The sequence below is a fragment of the Falco biarmicus genome, chromosome 4 (genome assembly GCF_023638135.1).
Source record: "Falco biarmicus isolate bFalBia1 chromosome 4, bFalBia1.pri, whole genome shotgun sequence".
NCBI classification, from domain to species: Eukaryota; Metazoa; Chordata; class Aves; order Falconiformes; family Falconidae; genus Falco; species Falco biarmicus.
In genome coordinates this window covers 20806500-20820263 of record NC_079291.1, presented here as the reverse complement: position 1 = coordinate 20820263, position 13764 = coordinate 20806500, and the positions used below count along the sequence as shown (strand labels likewise).

The following is a 13764-nucleotide window of genomic DNA, read 5'->3' as shown; positions in this document are numbered from 1 at the left end:
TTGCTGGAATGGAATATCCTGTGTTAATGTAACTGGATATTCTGGTTCACTTATGCATCTATATATATCTTTATGGATCCTACCAAATTATCGTCCTTGCTGATGCAGCAAATTTTTCTGGAAATGAACTGCAGGATTGAAAATGATAGGCTTTCCTTTATCCCTTAACAAAACGGGTGGTGCTTCCCTAGGCCCAGAAGTGAAAAAGCCCACTGGAGATGGTTTAAAAGCTTGAAATAGATAAATTGCAAACAATACAAAACCAAGACATAGCCAATGCAACAATTCTTACTGGTGTATGTTGTTGTGATGGCTGTCTAGGGCTTATAATATACAGAGTAGTGTGCCTTAAAAATAATGGAGGTTATTTCCCTTCCTCATAGCCTAGGCTAGGAGCAGAGCTATATGGTTCTTTTAGAATTTTAATAAGTGGCTAAAAAAAAAAAAAAAAAAAAAAAGAGAGAGGAGGAAAGAGGTGAAAGACTAGAGTCTTCCTTGTCTTTCTTTACAGTACTGAGAATAGTAATAGGCTGAGCTATCTTCAGAGAGCGAATGTTTTGCTTTTCACACTGAATTCCAGCTTTGACTTCCCTGAAAAGTGTTTACACATGGAAAGAGACTGTCCTCACCTTGAAGCCCTGCAGCCATGGCCAGTTATCTGCTCATTATTTAAAGCACAGCATGCTTCAGCCCCCAGATTCCAGTGCTGTTACTCACTGAATTCAAACCTGATCCAGCCACAAATTCAGTACAGGAGATGTCTGGCTTGGTTAAGTGTGGGGTTTTTCCCCCTCAGCTTCGGGTAGCACGTTCAGGAGGTGATGATTCTCAGGGTGTTACACAGTTTCAGGTGAAGCAGAGTGTCTCAGTATTTTACGCAGGTTCTGCCGTGGTGGGACCTCACTTCTAGAATGGACCAGGGAGAAGTTGCTATAAACACAGGGCGAGCAGGAGAGATCCCGGTTGCCTGTACTTTTCCTCAGGATGAGGATATCCCCATGCTACCTAAAAATACTGTGGAAGTTGTGCTGGTCTTACAGAACTCTCCTTGTTCAGCCAGTGCGTAAACACAAAACTGCTGTGCCAGTCCTGGGAATGGGGCCGTGCCTTTCTCTGTGGGCCTGTCTGACTGACAGCTGTAGGGGATTTTAATGTTTTGGTTTGGGTTTTTCTTACTGTTACTTGCTTAACACAGTAATAGAAGAAGAGGGGAGAATGCACTCTTGGCAAGGCCAGCATGAAGAAGGCCTTACAAGGAGGCGCGTGGTTGCTGTGTAGCATTGCTGCACACGGCCGTGTGTAGGACCAGCTGTGTTCAGGCTTTCAAGCACGGGCAGATAATCCTGCCTTAAGTTACTCGTGGTGGTGCGAAACCACCTTTTAAAAAAACAAGTTTAGTGATTAGAGACAGCCTTTTTGCTTGGAGAGCTGGACTGAGCCTCGCGCCTCCTGGATGGGGGGCACGTGGATACCTCGATAAGCTGGCAGGGCGAGCCAGAAGTTCTGGCGGAGCCAGCAGCATCCTCTGGGCAGGAGCACTGCGTGGCACAGCGCTGCTGGGTGGCAGCAGCGTCACCTTGTACAGGTGGTCTGCTCAGCCCCTCTTCTATATGCTGCGATATTTTTTTCATTTTTTTTTTTTGGTATGTGCAATTGTTTCTGAAGTGTTTCAGTTTGTCTTTGCTGTCCCTTGCCAGGGCTTGTGCATCAGGGTCTCTGTGGAAATAAGTTTTTAAAGAGGCAGAAGGTGGGGGTGACTTTCAGGGACAGCATGGGTCCTCTGCTTGTTTTATATAGGGTGGGAAGACTGAGCATAAGCGGCCAATGCATGAAGTCACTAGCTTATTTTTAGGTTCAGAATAACAGTGTGTATTTCTGGGAGGGATGCTGATTATAGGGAAGACGGAATTAATGTTTACTTTAGATAAACTCTTAATATTGACTCAAAATAGAAGTCAATTTATGTATTGTTATAGACATCCTTCAGCGGGATCCTGATGGTTTTCAAAAAGCCCTTTGTGGCTGCAGTAATGGCATACTATAGTTAGGGAATCAAATAAACACAGTGGACAAAAGGAGGTAAAAATAACTTCAGTTCATGCCCTTTTGACAAGGTGACAATTAAACTTGGCTTAATATCTCATGTCACTGCTGCTGTCAACTAATTGTGAGCATAGTTTGTTTAATGTATCGCGCTGGGATGCCTGGACTAATTTATCATGTGTCAGGGAAGGCAAGGTAATTAAACATCTCACCTGATTTCATGCATGCTGTGACCGGTCCAACCAGCGTGGTCCCAGTTTTGTTGGTGATGTTGCTGAGGACAGGGGCATGGCTTGTTTTCACCTGGGACATGCAGCTCTGTAAGCACTCCCGAGGAGGGTAGGGAAGCATCACCTACTCTTTCATTTCTTTCCAAAGGTTCTGCTCTTCTCTGAAATCGGAGATGAGTTTGAGCTTGGACTATTCATTTCTTACAGAGGAGCCTCTACCAAAACCCCAGTCTCACAGCTTGGGCACTACAGTCACCGTCTCCATTCTGGAAGATATCCCAAGCCTTTTCTAGCATTGCTAGTGCCACCTGGTCAGTCCCCATCACCTGAGCGAGAGGGCTAAGAGTGTGCAACTTGGTTTTAATAGGGTGATGCTAGAAGTGACTCAGTAGAAATCAGCAGGTGAACCACGAAACTGTGTCACATCAACCTCCAAATCTGTAGTATTTTCTTGCTGGTCTGTGGGATGACAGGCTTGTTACTGCCAAATTCCTCCCAGAACCTCTCTTATACCAGGGCCAGTTGCTGAGGTGTGTGAATTATGTCGCTCATAAACAAGAGAGCCTGCTGTGTTATCACAACTGCTGTGTTTCTCTCTTCATGTTATTCGTAGCGAATACCACTCTGGGAATTGCAAATTCCTTGCCTTAATTCTGCTGATTTTAGTTGAATTACACCTGCAAAAAATTTTGTCCCCAGGGTGTGGGGGGTTTGAGGGGTTTGGAATGTTTTTTGATTTTTTTGTTGTTTGGGTTTTTTTAAAGTCGCTGGCATCAACACAGCATCTGTCTTGCTATCTGGATGCTCAAATTCAGTGTTTTTCACATTATTAAGCTGGATAACTCTGCTGCTTCTGGCATATCTCATGCCGATAACAAGTCCTATGTGGTCCCACAGTTTACTTTTCAGAACTACCGTGTATGTGCAGCACACCCCAAATAAAACCATAGTATAGTAGACAATTCAGAAATAACTGGGTCACAGAAGGGTCCTGTGTATCCCAGATTATTTTGTTAAGGGCTCAAGCTTGGAGTGCCCGTGCAAAAAGTGCCTTTTCTGTGTGGGGAGGACAGGTTTGGATCTCTCAAAGATGATAAATAGGTTATTGTTCACCTGAACTTTTCACACAAGGAGTGTATGATAGTTAACATGTGGAATAATAAACATTGAATGGCTGGCTAATGGAAAGCAGATGTGCCAGGAATGCCAAGCAAAACGTTTGAAAGCTGCGGTATAAACTGGACCTTTTGACAGTGGCCAAAGCTTGCATGACCACCCCAATCTCAGACTAATAGATTTAGAAATGGAGGCTAACAAGGAAATTCGACACACCACTTTGATGTATAAATCAGTGAGATTTAGTATCCTGTAGGAAAATGGTGGATCACAGGATCCACCATGTGGCCAGTATTTTGTGACTTTCTCGTATCTAGCACAGATTTTTCCACTTGTGAATTTGGTTTTGGTGCAGTGAAATGAGATGAATGAGACAAAATCAACTTGCATTTGCCTATCCACCATGTGGCCAGTATTTTGTGACTTTCTCGTATCTAGCACAGATTTTTCCACTTGTGAATTTGGTTTTGGTGCAGTGAAATGAGATGAATGAGACAAAATCAACTTGCATTTGCCTTAAAAACTTCTAAACAGTCCAGATCCATTAAAGCTTCTGGTAGCCCTTCCCTGGGTTTTTGTGGTTTGGTCCAGGCTGTTGCAAAGGACCTCTATCCCTGGAGGTTCACTAAAAAGTGAAAACCAAATGGAGGAGAAAATGAACTGTCTCTCTATAATTATATACCTAATGTCTTTGTCTTGACCTGTAATTTTATAGAAAAATAAGACACACAAATTTAATGGCACGTAAGTTGGTGTCATCTTTAAGTCTGGTTACTTCCACTTAGATTTAAAACGATTTCTGAAAATAGGGTAGGTCCTGGGTTATAATATTTGTGTTTGTTTTGCAGGTCTCATCATCAGCTAGTCCTTTGAGCATGGCCACAGTGCAGCTAGTAGGAAGGCTTAGCTCTCTGTGAAGCAGCAGTCTGTAAGCTGCTGTGATAGCTTGCTGGAATACGAGCTGCAGCGTGTGCGGCATGGCTTTTCCCGCCCTGGGGAACCGTAGACTCCAGCTGTGCTCAGCACTTGGAATGTGCAGGTTGAAATCAGTGGGATTTTTGCATGGGAGGTGATGCTTGCAGAATTCTGCTTACAGTTGATCCTTTTCACTGCAATGTTGCAGCACGTTGGTTCTCCTTATGAGACTGCCCCGTTGTCCTGAGGGTCCTCTAGGAGAAAGGGAAAGAGCTGTCGGTGCTTTGCAGCTCAGCTACAGACTGGGGATAGGGCTAAACTACTTAAAAAAACTGTGATAAGGATCCATTGTGTCTCTGTGTCAGATACCCAAATTCCTGTCAGCCTTCGGCTGATATGGAAACTGCAGGTTTTGTGGCAGATCTAATCCCCTCCTGATGCTGGACAAAGAACAGTAATCAGTAGGGGGATTTCATTTATCATTTCTTTGATGTATTTCTCCAGGTAGCCCCAGAAGCCTCAGGGCTAGCAGTAAAGAGGTAGTCTTCTGGGAAAAAGAGCTTTTATGTGAAAAGTCACAATTTCAGCATTCACCTCCTTTCCTTATAATCACTGTGAGGTTACGATGAAGATTATGGAGAAAAGCTGAAGGCTGGGGCAAAGCCTTTTGAGAGCTAGCGACACATTTTGCTCCGACTTGCACGATACATTCAACAGTCTCATCTGGTCTGGGTTTAAAACCCAGCCATGGGTGAGAGCTGGCTAGTTAGCCAAGAAACATCGTTAGACAAGACTGAGACAATGCCAGCAAGTGAGCGCAAGTAACAGCCTATCGACCTCCTCGAGTATGGGGATAACCACGAGTTACAGTTTAGGGCTATCACATTTTTGGTTGCATTTCAGTGGTTGTTTAGGAGGTACTGACAAAGGCTTGCCCTGGTGTAGTGCAGTTAGTATTTCTGGAGTTTCTCTGTAGTCACAGATGAGAGAGGGGTTTTGTCTTTTGACTGTTTCTGAAAGCCCAGCTCCAGATGCTCTGCATTGTCCACTGGTGGAGCTTCCCTTTCCCTTAACCATATCTCTTGTACCTTGATAACCTGTCCCCTTCCTCAAAGTGATCCTGATGGACATCTCTCAGTGGACATGAAGGAAACGGAATTTCTTCATCGTTTTGCTTAAAAGAGGCCTTGTGGGGCTGGTGCAGCTATGTTAGGGGTAACTGCCTGACTCACCTATGTGCTTTTGGAATATAGTGCCACAGGGCTTGGTTTTGGATCTACGCATTTTTATCCACTGGTCTTCCTTATAACATATATACATCAAAAGAAAAAGCACATAGAGGATTTGACTGCAGTATATTGCCAAATAAAGGTGTACCTCCTCTTGTTATGATCGTATTTTTGACCCATGGATCCCTGGGCTGTGGTAACGAGGTTCGATCAACTCAGAGTAAGTAAACATATGATCTCACCTTTGCCAGTGTGGAATAAAACTGGACAGTGACAGGCCTGGTAGTGAGACCAACGCGTGAGCCAAGAGCATTTCCAAAGAAGCCTCTGTGTGTTTGGTTTGCAACACGTGTGTGTACATTTTAAATATCTGGTATATGAGTATGTACAGCAAGGTTGTAATTCTAACCACATGCAAGCAAACATATGACAGCTGTCAGAAAGTATGAAAGACGCAAAACGTGGCAACTGCGTGCGGTTAGCAGTGTATCCGAAAGATAGCCTGAGTCCTGGCTCACCCTAAACACCTGCTTGGCTTCAGGTCTGCTGTTCAGGTCCTCTTAGGTCAATAAAGCACAAGCATGCACTCAGATTTAAGCGTGTACTTTATGAAGCACATAGCATAGCTGAATAGAGACTTCTTAGCAGGGGTCTTCTCCATGTCTATGAAAATGCAGAAATCTGGACGTACTAAAGAAAGGAAGAAAAAAAACCCAAACCCAAACCCTTTATCAAATCAGAAAAACTTACCTGATGGATTTGTTTTCCTTTTTCCTTGGCTCAGATAAATTCCTTCAGTTACTGGTATACAGTGTATAATAAATGTTTTATAAATACATTTTACATTAAGTGATGCAATTTCATTTGGGCAAAAATTGACCATAAATCAGGCTGAAATATATCCCAACATTGAAAGCCAGGGCAAGTGTTTAAGTGCCATGTTAATGCATAGTTTTTAAGGGGGTAGCTCAGTGGTGAGGCTGGATCATGAAATAAACTGGATTGCTGCTGAAACAGTACAGTTTAAGAAAAGAAATCCCTTAAAGACAAAAAAAGGGACAATTGATTTTTGCATGTGAGGCTCTGAAAATTCTAGCCTTCCACTCTATTCTTTAGCTATCGTTATGAGAAGGTGATTTTTTATTAAATCATCAGTTTCTGTTTCACCTAGGTGTTGCATTGGCTCCGTCTTCCATCCAGATAAAACTTTCTGGCTTCTCAGTCTGTTTGGAAAACTTGCGGAGCGTTATGAGAAAGGTAAGAGACAGTGGCTGAAGAGGTGACAGCAGCAAATAACAGGACCAGCAAGAGAAAAAAAATTCTTTCTTCTCCATTTACTCCGGCTGGAGGACCAGCTACAGCCAAATGGAAGAACAGACTGGTAGGAATTAAATGCGTATGTTATGTGAGGAGATCAGCATAGGCACCTTGTTCAGTTTTCCAGTGGGAACTCAACCTGGACATGTTACCTAGTAAAAGTAATTCATCTTGCGTTTGATGCAAAAATTGAGGGCGACATCTCCTTAATGTAATGGGAGTAACGTAGGATGGTACAGTTTGTGCCATGACAATCACAGTCTAGATTTGCCAGGAAGTCTGGGTGCTGCGAGTGATTTGATGCCTGACAGGCTGAAATGGTACAAGCTGAAATGCAGGCGGCTCCTTTCAGTGTGACTGTAGTCGTTTTGGAAAGACAGATCTCTGTCCCTGCCAATCCATTTCCTACCTCATTCTCTGGTAGGCAAGTGAATGCAGGGAGCCCCTTCTTTATCCAAAATATGTGCCATTAATCATTTATATATATATATATATAAAATACTTTGGCCTTTTGTAGTTACTCCTTTTATGTACTTTTTACAAAGCAACAACCTTCTTTCTGACAGCTTCAGCAGTGATGAGGGCTTGCAAAGAAAGGAGGAAAGACAAGTCTTTTCTATTCACCTTACAGTGCACTGAAAGGTGGCAGTGCTTTTCTCTCCCCCTCATGGGGGAGGCAACCACAATCATCTTTTGCATGAAGCCACAGCGGGAGAGGAATTGAAGAGGATGCTCTTTACCTGGTAGGCAAGAAGAGCTACAAAATTATGTCTGGAAAACATCTCATCCGCTGAAGGACTAAAGAATTTCGATCTCCTGAGCTCCTTACAGCTGGGTCTGGAGGTGGATTAAACCACACAGCGTCTGTGGGAACTGACTAAAAAGAAATTGCAGCATTATCATCAAGACCTGATTTACAAACGCAGTCACAGATCTCCTTGTACAGAGAATGCACGTGGAAAATCAGCGAGTTTCACAGCTGCAATGGGAAAACCTTAACACAAATTCACTTAAAACCTCTTTGCTAAGCACGTAATGACATAAAGTTGTGGATAACGATGGGGAGAGGCAGCAGCCTTTCTGCTAATGAGCTTATGGGATGACTTCCATCATTAGTACGTCCCTGCTGATGGATGCTGGGGTGGGAGAAGGGGATGTAGCCTCTCCTCAGCTGTGGCTGAGAGCGAGCGAGCAGGAGGGAGCTAGGAGCAGATTAGAGAAATCCACACCTGACCAGCTAGGATTCAAAAAAGATGGGCAAATAACCTTACAGCAACTGTACTTGTAAGTTGTGGGGGCATGTGGGAAGTCAGTGAAGGTGCAGAGTTACTTCTGGATATAGCTGGCTTAAAACAGACAGTAAAACCTCAACCACAATAATACCACGGGAATGCCACAGCACCACTCCGATACAAGTGCAAGGAAAGGCAAATGATTAGCATACCAAAAAGCAGTGTATTAACATTCAGTAATGTGTTGGTAAAAATAAAGAGAATGGTACTGAGTTCAATAGGTGCAGCGCTGGAGAAAAATTTTATGTGTGTGTGGGTGTGTATATACTTATATATATGTGTATAAAACAAATAAAAAATCATGTGCAAAGCAGCATTTGGTGAGGAGAAGCCTCCAGGAGGGAAACTGCCTGTTAACACTCAGTCTGGGTGAATCCAGTCTGTGCACAGCTGAGTCCGTACGCAGCGTGGGCAGGGGGGCATTTGTTTTACAGATCACAGAATGGTCGGGGCTGGAGGGGACCTCTGGAGACCACCTAGTCCAACCGCTTGCTCAAGCAGGGTCACATACAGCAGGCTGCACAGAGTCACGTCCAGGCGGGTTTTGGATGTCTCCAGAGAAGGAGACCCCACGGCCTCTCTGGGCAGCCTGTGCCAGGGCTCGGTCACCCTCAGAGCAAAGGAGTTCTTCCTCACATTGAGAAGGAATTCTTGCGTTTCAGTTTGTGCCCGTTGCCCCTTGTCTTGTTGATGGGCACCACTGAACAGAGCCCGGCCTCATCCTCTTGACCTTAACGTAGTTGTAGACATTGATGAGATCCCCTCTTTCCACAGTCAGAACATTACTGTGTTGTTTGGGTTTTTTTGTTTTGTTTTTTTTTTTTTTTTTTCCTGAGTGCTACAATTCAAGTTATTAATTAAAAAATGTTGTCAAGGGTGCTGTTTCACTGACGGTCCTTAATCTACAGATAACTTTTCTAGTTTAAAAACTAATCTGGAGACTGAGCCCTTCCAAAACTAAAGCAGGTTAAAGTCCACTTGAATGCTTAATTGATATAGGTGGGTATAAGCTACAAATTAGCCCTATGGTGCAGGTATGGAGCCTCCTTAGATGATGCAAACATCAAGGTTCAAGCAGCAAGAGCAGGGATATAGAAACACAGATACAGCTCTTCGTAGTTTGAATGGTTCCTTCACAGAGGATTGGCATACCATTTAATGTATGTTTCTCAGCCCTGATTTTTGCCATCATATTCACTTAGCAGTACGTTATTACTATGCTTGTCATTGCAGTTGGATGCTTCCCATCGCTTCTGGAAATGGCACACCATGATTTTATGAGCTAAACCTATGCCATCAAGACAGGCAGTTTCTGTTTCTGCTCAGACTGACAAAATTCCCATCGGATTAAATGTTGTGAGATTACTTCAGTATTTGGATGCACAGTAAAAGAAAGAAATGGATGGAAGTGCGGTGTTCCTGGCCTTTCTCTGGATAGTCTTCCTTGCCAAGAATGGAGAGCTGAATTTTTTTATGGACTGACACAGTTCCTTATGTATCACTTCTAGTTGAAATAAGTCCTCCCGAGAGCGCCCTACGATGTGAGAGACAAGTGTTTCATTCACCTCATCCAGCCGCTTTGCTTCCCTCCTCCCTCTGGAGATGGATGAACCCGTCGCTCTCTCCAGCATGTCAGCCCACGTTTCCTTTAGCTTTGTCAGAGAGGTGTCTGAGCATCATTTGGTGCCTGGGTAATTAATTGAAAAGCCCCGTCACTTTCTGGTTTCAAAAGGCAGAGAATTTGGCTTGGTAGTGCTAATGGGATTGCATGTCATTTGTGGAATTTGCTTAATCATGGCGTATTGACTTTCTGCCTGAATCAGATTACTTTTATCCATGTTGATTGCACAGTTATAAAACCCCCGTGAAAATCTTTTCATTAAATGTTATAAATCTCCCTGTTAATATGATGTAAATGCCCTGTTGTTTTCACTTGGTGCTGTAATGAGAAAATCAGTCCTTTCAGTTTGATCATACACTAAAAGAGATACATATAAGGGATTTCTCCTCATTATTTGGTATTGATTTATACTGTGCCACTTAGATCTGAGACTGGAAAGTGGTCACTTCTCCATAACCCTGGACATACATGAAGAGAAGACTTGCACCACCCCAACCTTTTTACAAGACACTTTGAACAAGAGCTTTAAATAATTATACCAGTAGGCTTTATGCAGCTAGTATAAAATACCTTGATGACTGGAAGCCTCTCTTCCTCCCTTGATCTGTTTTCACCACCGAATTAGGTCGTTATTACTTCTGCGTTAAACTTGTCCCTGGAATATTCCTACACTAACGTCCACTTTCTGGCATCACAGTCAATGTCAAAAATGGCAGTTTCTAAACAGCAATGTGTCCATATGGCCCCAGGGTGCTTGCTCTGGGGGTGATGCTCAAGGATGTGCTTATAACAGTCTTTTGCTCGATGAGGATGCTCCCCTGCAGGAACAGGCTACGCTTTTGAAAGAGCCCCGTGGCTATCGTGAAACAGCTTGCCACAAAATTCCCTCCTCCCCAAATGTACATCCTGGTGCCAACCCTTTGCAGAATACGACCAAGCTTTCACCGAGGGCCTTCCTGCACTGAAAGGCGATGCAACCTGCAGCAGCGTCTTCCTACGCCAGCTTCCAAACAGCCCCACCATCCCTCACTCTTCCCTGGGGTAACAAACTCCCCACCAACCATCACGTACCAACCGGTACGTGAGAAGTACCGGTCCTGGGCGCCTGTCCCCACAGGGGCCCGCCAGGAGCAGCAGTTCCCATAGTACCGGAGTTCTCGTGGCTCCCAGCGAGGGGAGAGCGTGGGATGAAGCAGCCCAAGCCAGGGCTAACAACAACGAATGCTCAACCCCCATTACCCCCGAAGGAGCATTTCTTCTCCAGGATCCTGGTGTTGACCCCTAAGAGGGATCTAAACACCATTTCTCATGAATCCTGAGTGCTAAAATTTATTGCTTTTTACTGAGCAACAGCGGGACAGGCTCTGGGGGCCCAAGGGGTTTGCAGCACATACCCACCGCCCGCTTCTCCTGCAGGGTGACATGGCACCCATGCCTCAGCCACCCGGCGGGGCTGTCCTCTTGCCTTTGCTCTGGCTCACCTTGCACCATGTCTTTGGGGTTGCTCTCAGATACTCTCATTATTAAAATATTACGGAAATTATTTTCAGCTTGTACTCAGCGGCGAAGGTTGCCGCTTCATTCCCAGTCCCGAAGGACTTCGGCCGGCAAGGCCAGGTCTCATTTCCCGCCCCCCCCCGAGCGCTTTCGCTCCCGCGGCCCCGGCAGCAGCGGCCGCACCGACCCCTCCACCGCCGCCCCCCGCCCCTCAGCGCCGTGCACGGGTCCCGCGGCCCCCTCCGCCCGCGGCCGCCCTCGCCCAGCAGTGCCGGTGCGCCGGGACGCGGGAGGCACAGGCGGGACCGGGAGGGGAGGTAGCGACACCGGGAGGAGGCCGGAGCTGGCGGGGGGCGCCGCGGGAGAGCAGGATGCGGGGGGGGCGGCAGCGGGAGGGGCCGGGGAGGGGCGCGCCGTGGCCCCCGGCAGGGCCGCCTCTACCGGCGGGCGGCGGGTGCGGACCAAGGCCGCCAGGGGGCGCCGGCGCGGCGGGGCGGAGCGGGGCGGGCGGACGGGGCGCGCAGTCCCCGCGCGTCGCGGCGCGGGGCGCAGCGGAGCCGCGGCGGGGCCGGGCCGGGCCGGGCCGAGCCGAGCGGAGCCGAGCGGCGGGGCGGGCACAAAAGCGCCGCGCCCGGTCTCGCCGCCTGGGAGTCGGCGCCGGGGGCAGCGCGGGCGCGGCGGGCCGGGGCTCAGCGCTCAGCACTCAGCGGCGCCGGGACGGGCGGCTGCCCCGGGGCTCGCGGGATGCCGGTGGCCGCGGCGCGGCGCGGAGCGCGGGGGCTGTGGGCGCTGCTGTGGGTGGTGGCCCTGGCGCGTTGCTACAACGTGGACGTGGGTCGCCCGGTGGTGTTCCAGGGCCCGAACGGCTCCTTCTTCGGGTACTCGGTGCTGCAGCACTACCACGACAGTACGCGGTGGTGAGTAGCGCGGACCCTGCGCGCCCGGGCGCAGCGGCGCTGGCGCTGCCCGGGCATCCCCCGCCGCGCCTCCCCTCCCGCGGCGGGACCCGAGCTCCCTCGGTGGGGCGGGCAGCGAGGCCACCGCGGCGCTTCCCCGCGCCGCTCCCCCGCGCCGCCCCCGCCCCGTCGTGCGGCCGCAGCCCGGTGCAGCCCGGGGTCTCCAGCGCTGGGGCGGGGGTGCCGTCCCCGGGCTGGCAGCCGGCGCTCGGCAGCGTGAGCTCGCTGTGCCCGGGCGCCGGCGGTCCCGCGGCCGGTGGCTCGGCGCTTCCTCGCGGGGAGTGCCTGGCAGCTCATCCCCCGGTACGAGCGCACGGGGTGTGCGAGCTGACGGGCCGCGCCGTGCTGACGGGGAGCGGCCGGTCCCGCAGCAGCGGCCGGACCGGGCAGGGGCAGCGCCCCGCGGGCTGCAGGGACCCTGCCTGCGGCGGCGGCCGCCCCCTCTGTGCCCGCGCTTGGCGGGAGCGGCCGCGGGGGAAATGGCTGTGTAACTAAAAAAAAAAATTAAAATAATAAAAGAAGAAATAAAAACAACGATAGGAAGTTTGTGTACATCTCAAAAAATTATGCAAACTGGCAAGCTGCTTGTTTTTCCCGTTGAGTGAAAAGAGCCTTGGAGCGTAGTTAGGCTCTCTCTTGTCTGGGTCAGAGGCTCTTTGTTAGGTTTAAACCGGATTTCTCTTAATTGGACCTAGTTGATGTCATCTGGTGCACTTCTAATGCAAGTAGGAGCCGCTGCTGCCAATAAACGTCCACAAAGCTTGTCTTTATCTCTTACACTTAGATATGACCCGATTAATCAGCTATTGATGTTGGAACTGTGGTGCACTGTGATATAAATAAATGTATTCGTGCTGGCGTCCAGTTCTTTAAAAATGACTTTCTTTCACACCCTTTAGTTTGCAAGTAGTTGTATGCTCTGCCTTTCTCCATAGCGGCTTTCATGGAGCATTCACTTCTAAGGACTTATCAGAAGACCTCATAGAGGAAAAGCGCTGCGGGAGAAGAAAAGCTCTCAGTTTAAAGCGGTGCTTATCTTGGGGCAGGAACCAGCAAAGGTTGCGAAGGCTGGATGTGACTTGTATGCAGCACAAACTGCTGGGCAGTCACAGTGGTGTGACTGAAATGCTGATCTCGTGGGGTGTGGTGGAGTGAAAATGATACAATTTGTTGCTCCTTGCATAGGTGTCTGTCACTGGTCGGTACCAAGAATTCTCTTCAGATAGCACCTGTTGGCATGTTCTTTTTTGAAGGGGAGGTGGACTTGGGAGGAGAGTCCCAGAGATACCCCACTTTGTTTGGAAACGATGCTGGACTAGCAGCGCTGGGCATCCGTCTGACAGCAGGTGTCTGCAAGAAGTCTCGTGATCAAAAGTAAAAACTCCAGTTATGCAAACTCTGGTTTTCTGAAAATGGAGCTTCTTCATGGAGCCTCAGCTACGGCACCCGGGGGGTGTGTGTGTCGAGAAATGTCTAAGATCACAAAGTGCTTTTAAAAAAGTAAATTGCTAGCCCTAACACCCAGAAGGGTTAACAGCAGCTTAATAC

At 47.9% G+C, this 13764-nt stretch overlaps 1 protein-coding gene across 1 annotated transcript in view; it reads left to right on the top strand.

Annotated features, from left to right (window-relative positions):
* The first annotated feature begins 11791 nt into the window (after nucleotides 1–11791).
* The window catches only part of ITGA9 (integrin subunit alpha 9), a 230376-nt gene continuing 228403 nt past the window's right edge, over nucleotides 11792–13764 (top strand). The window contains exon 1 of the mRNA XM_056335484.1: nucleotides 11792–12177. Within this exon, the coding sequence (XP_056191459.1) occupies nucleotides 12005–12177 (173 nt within the window). The 5' untranslated portion in view covers nucleotides 11792–12004. The remainder of the gene's footprint in view (nucleotides 12178–13764) is intronic.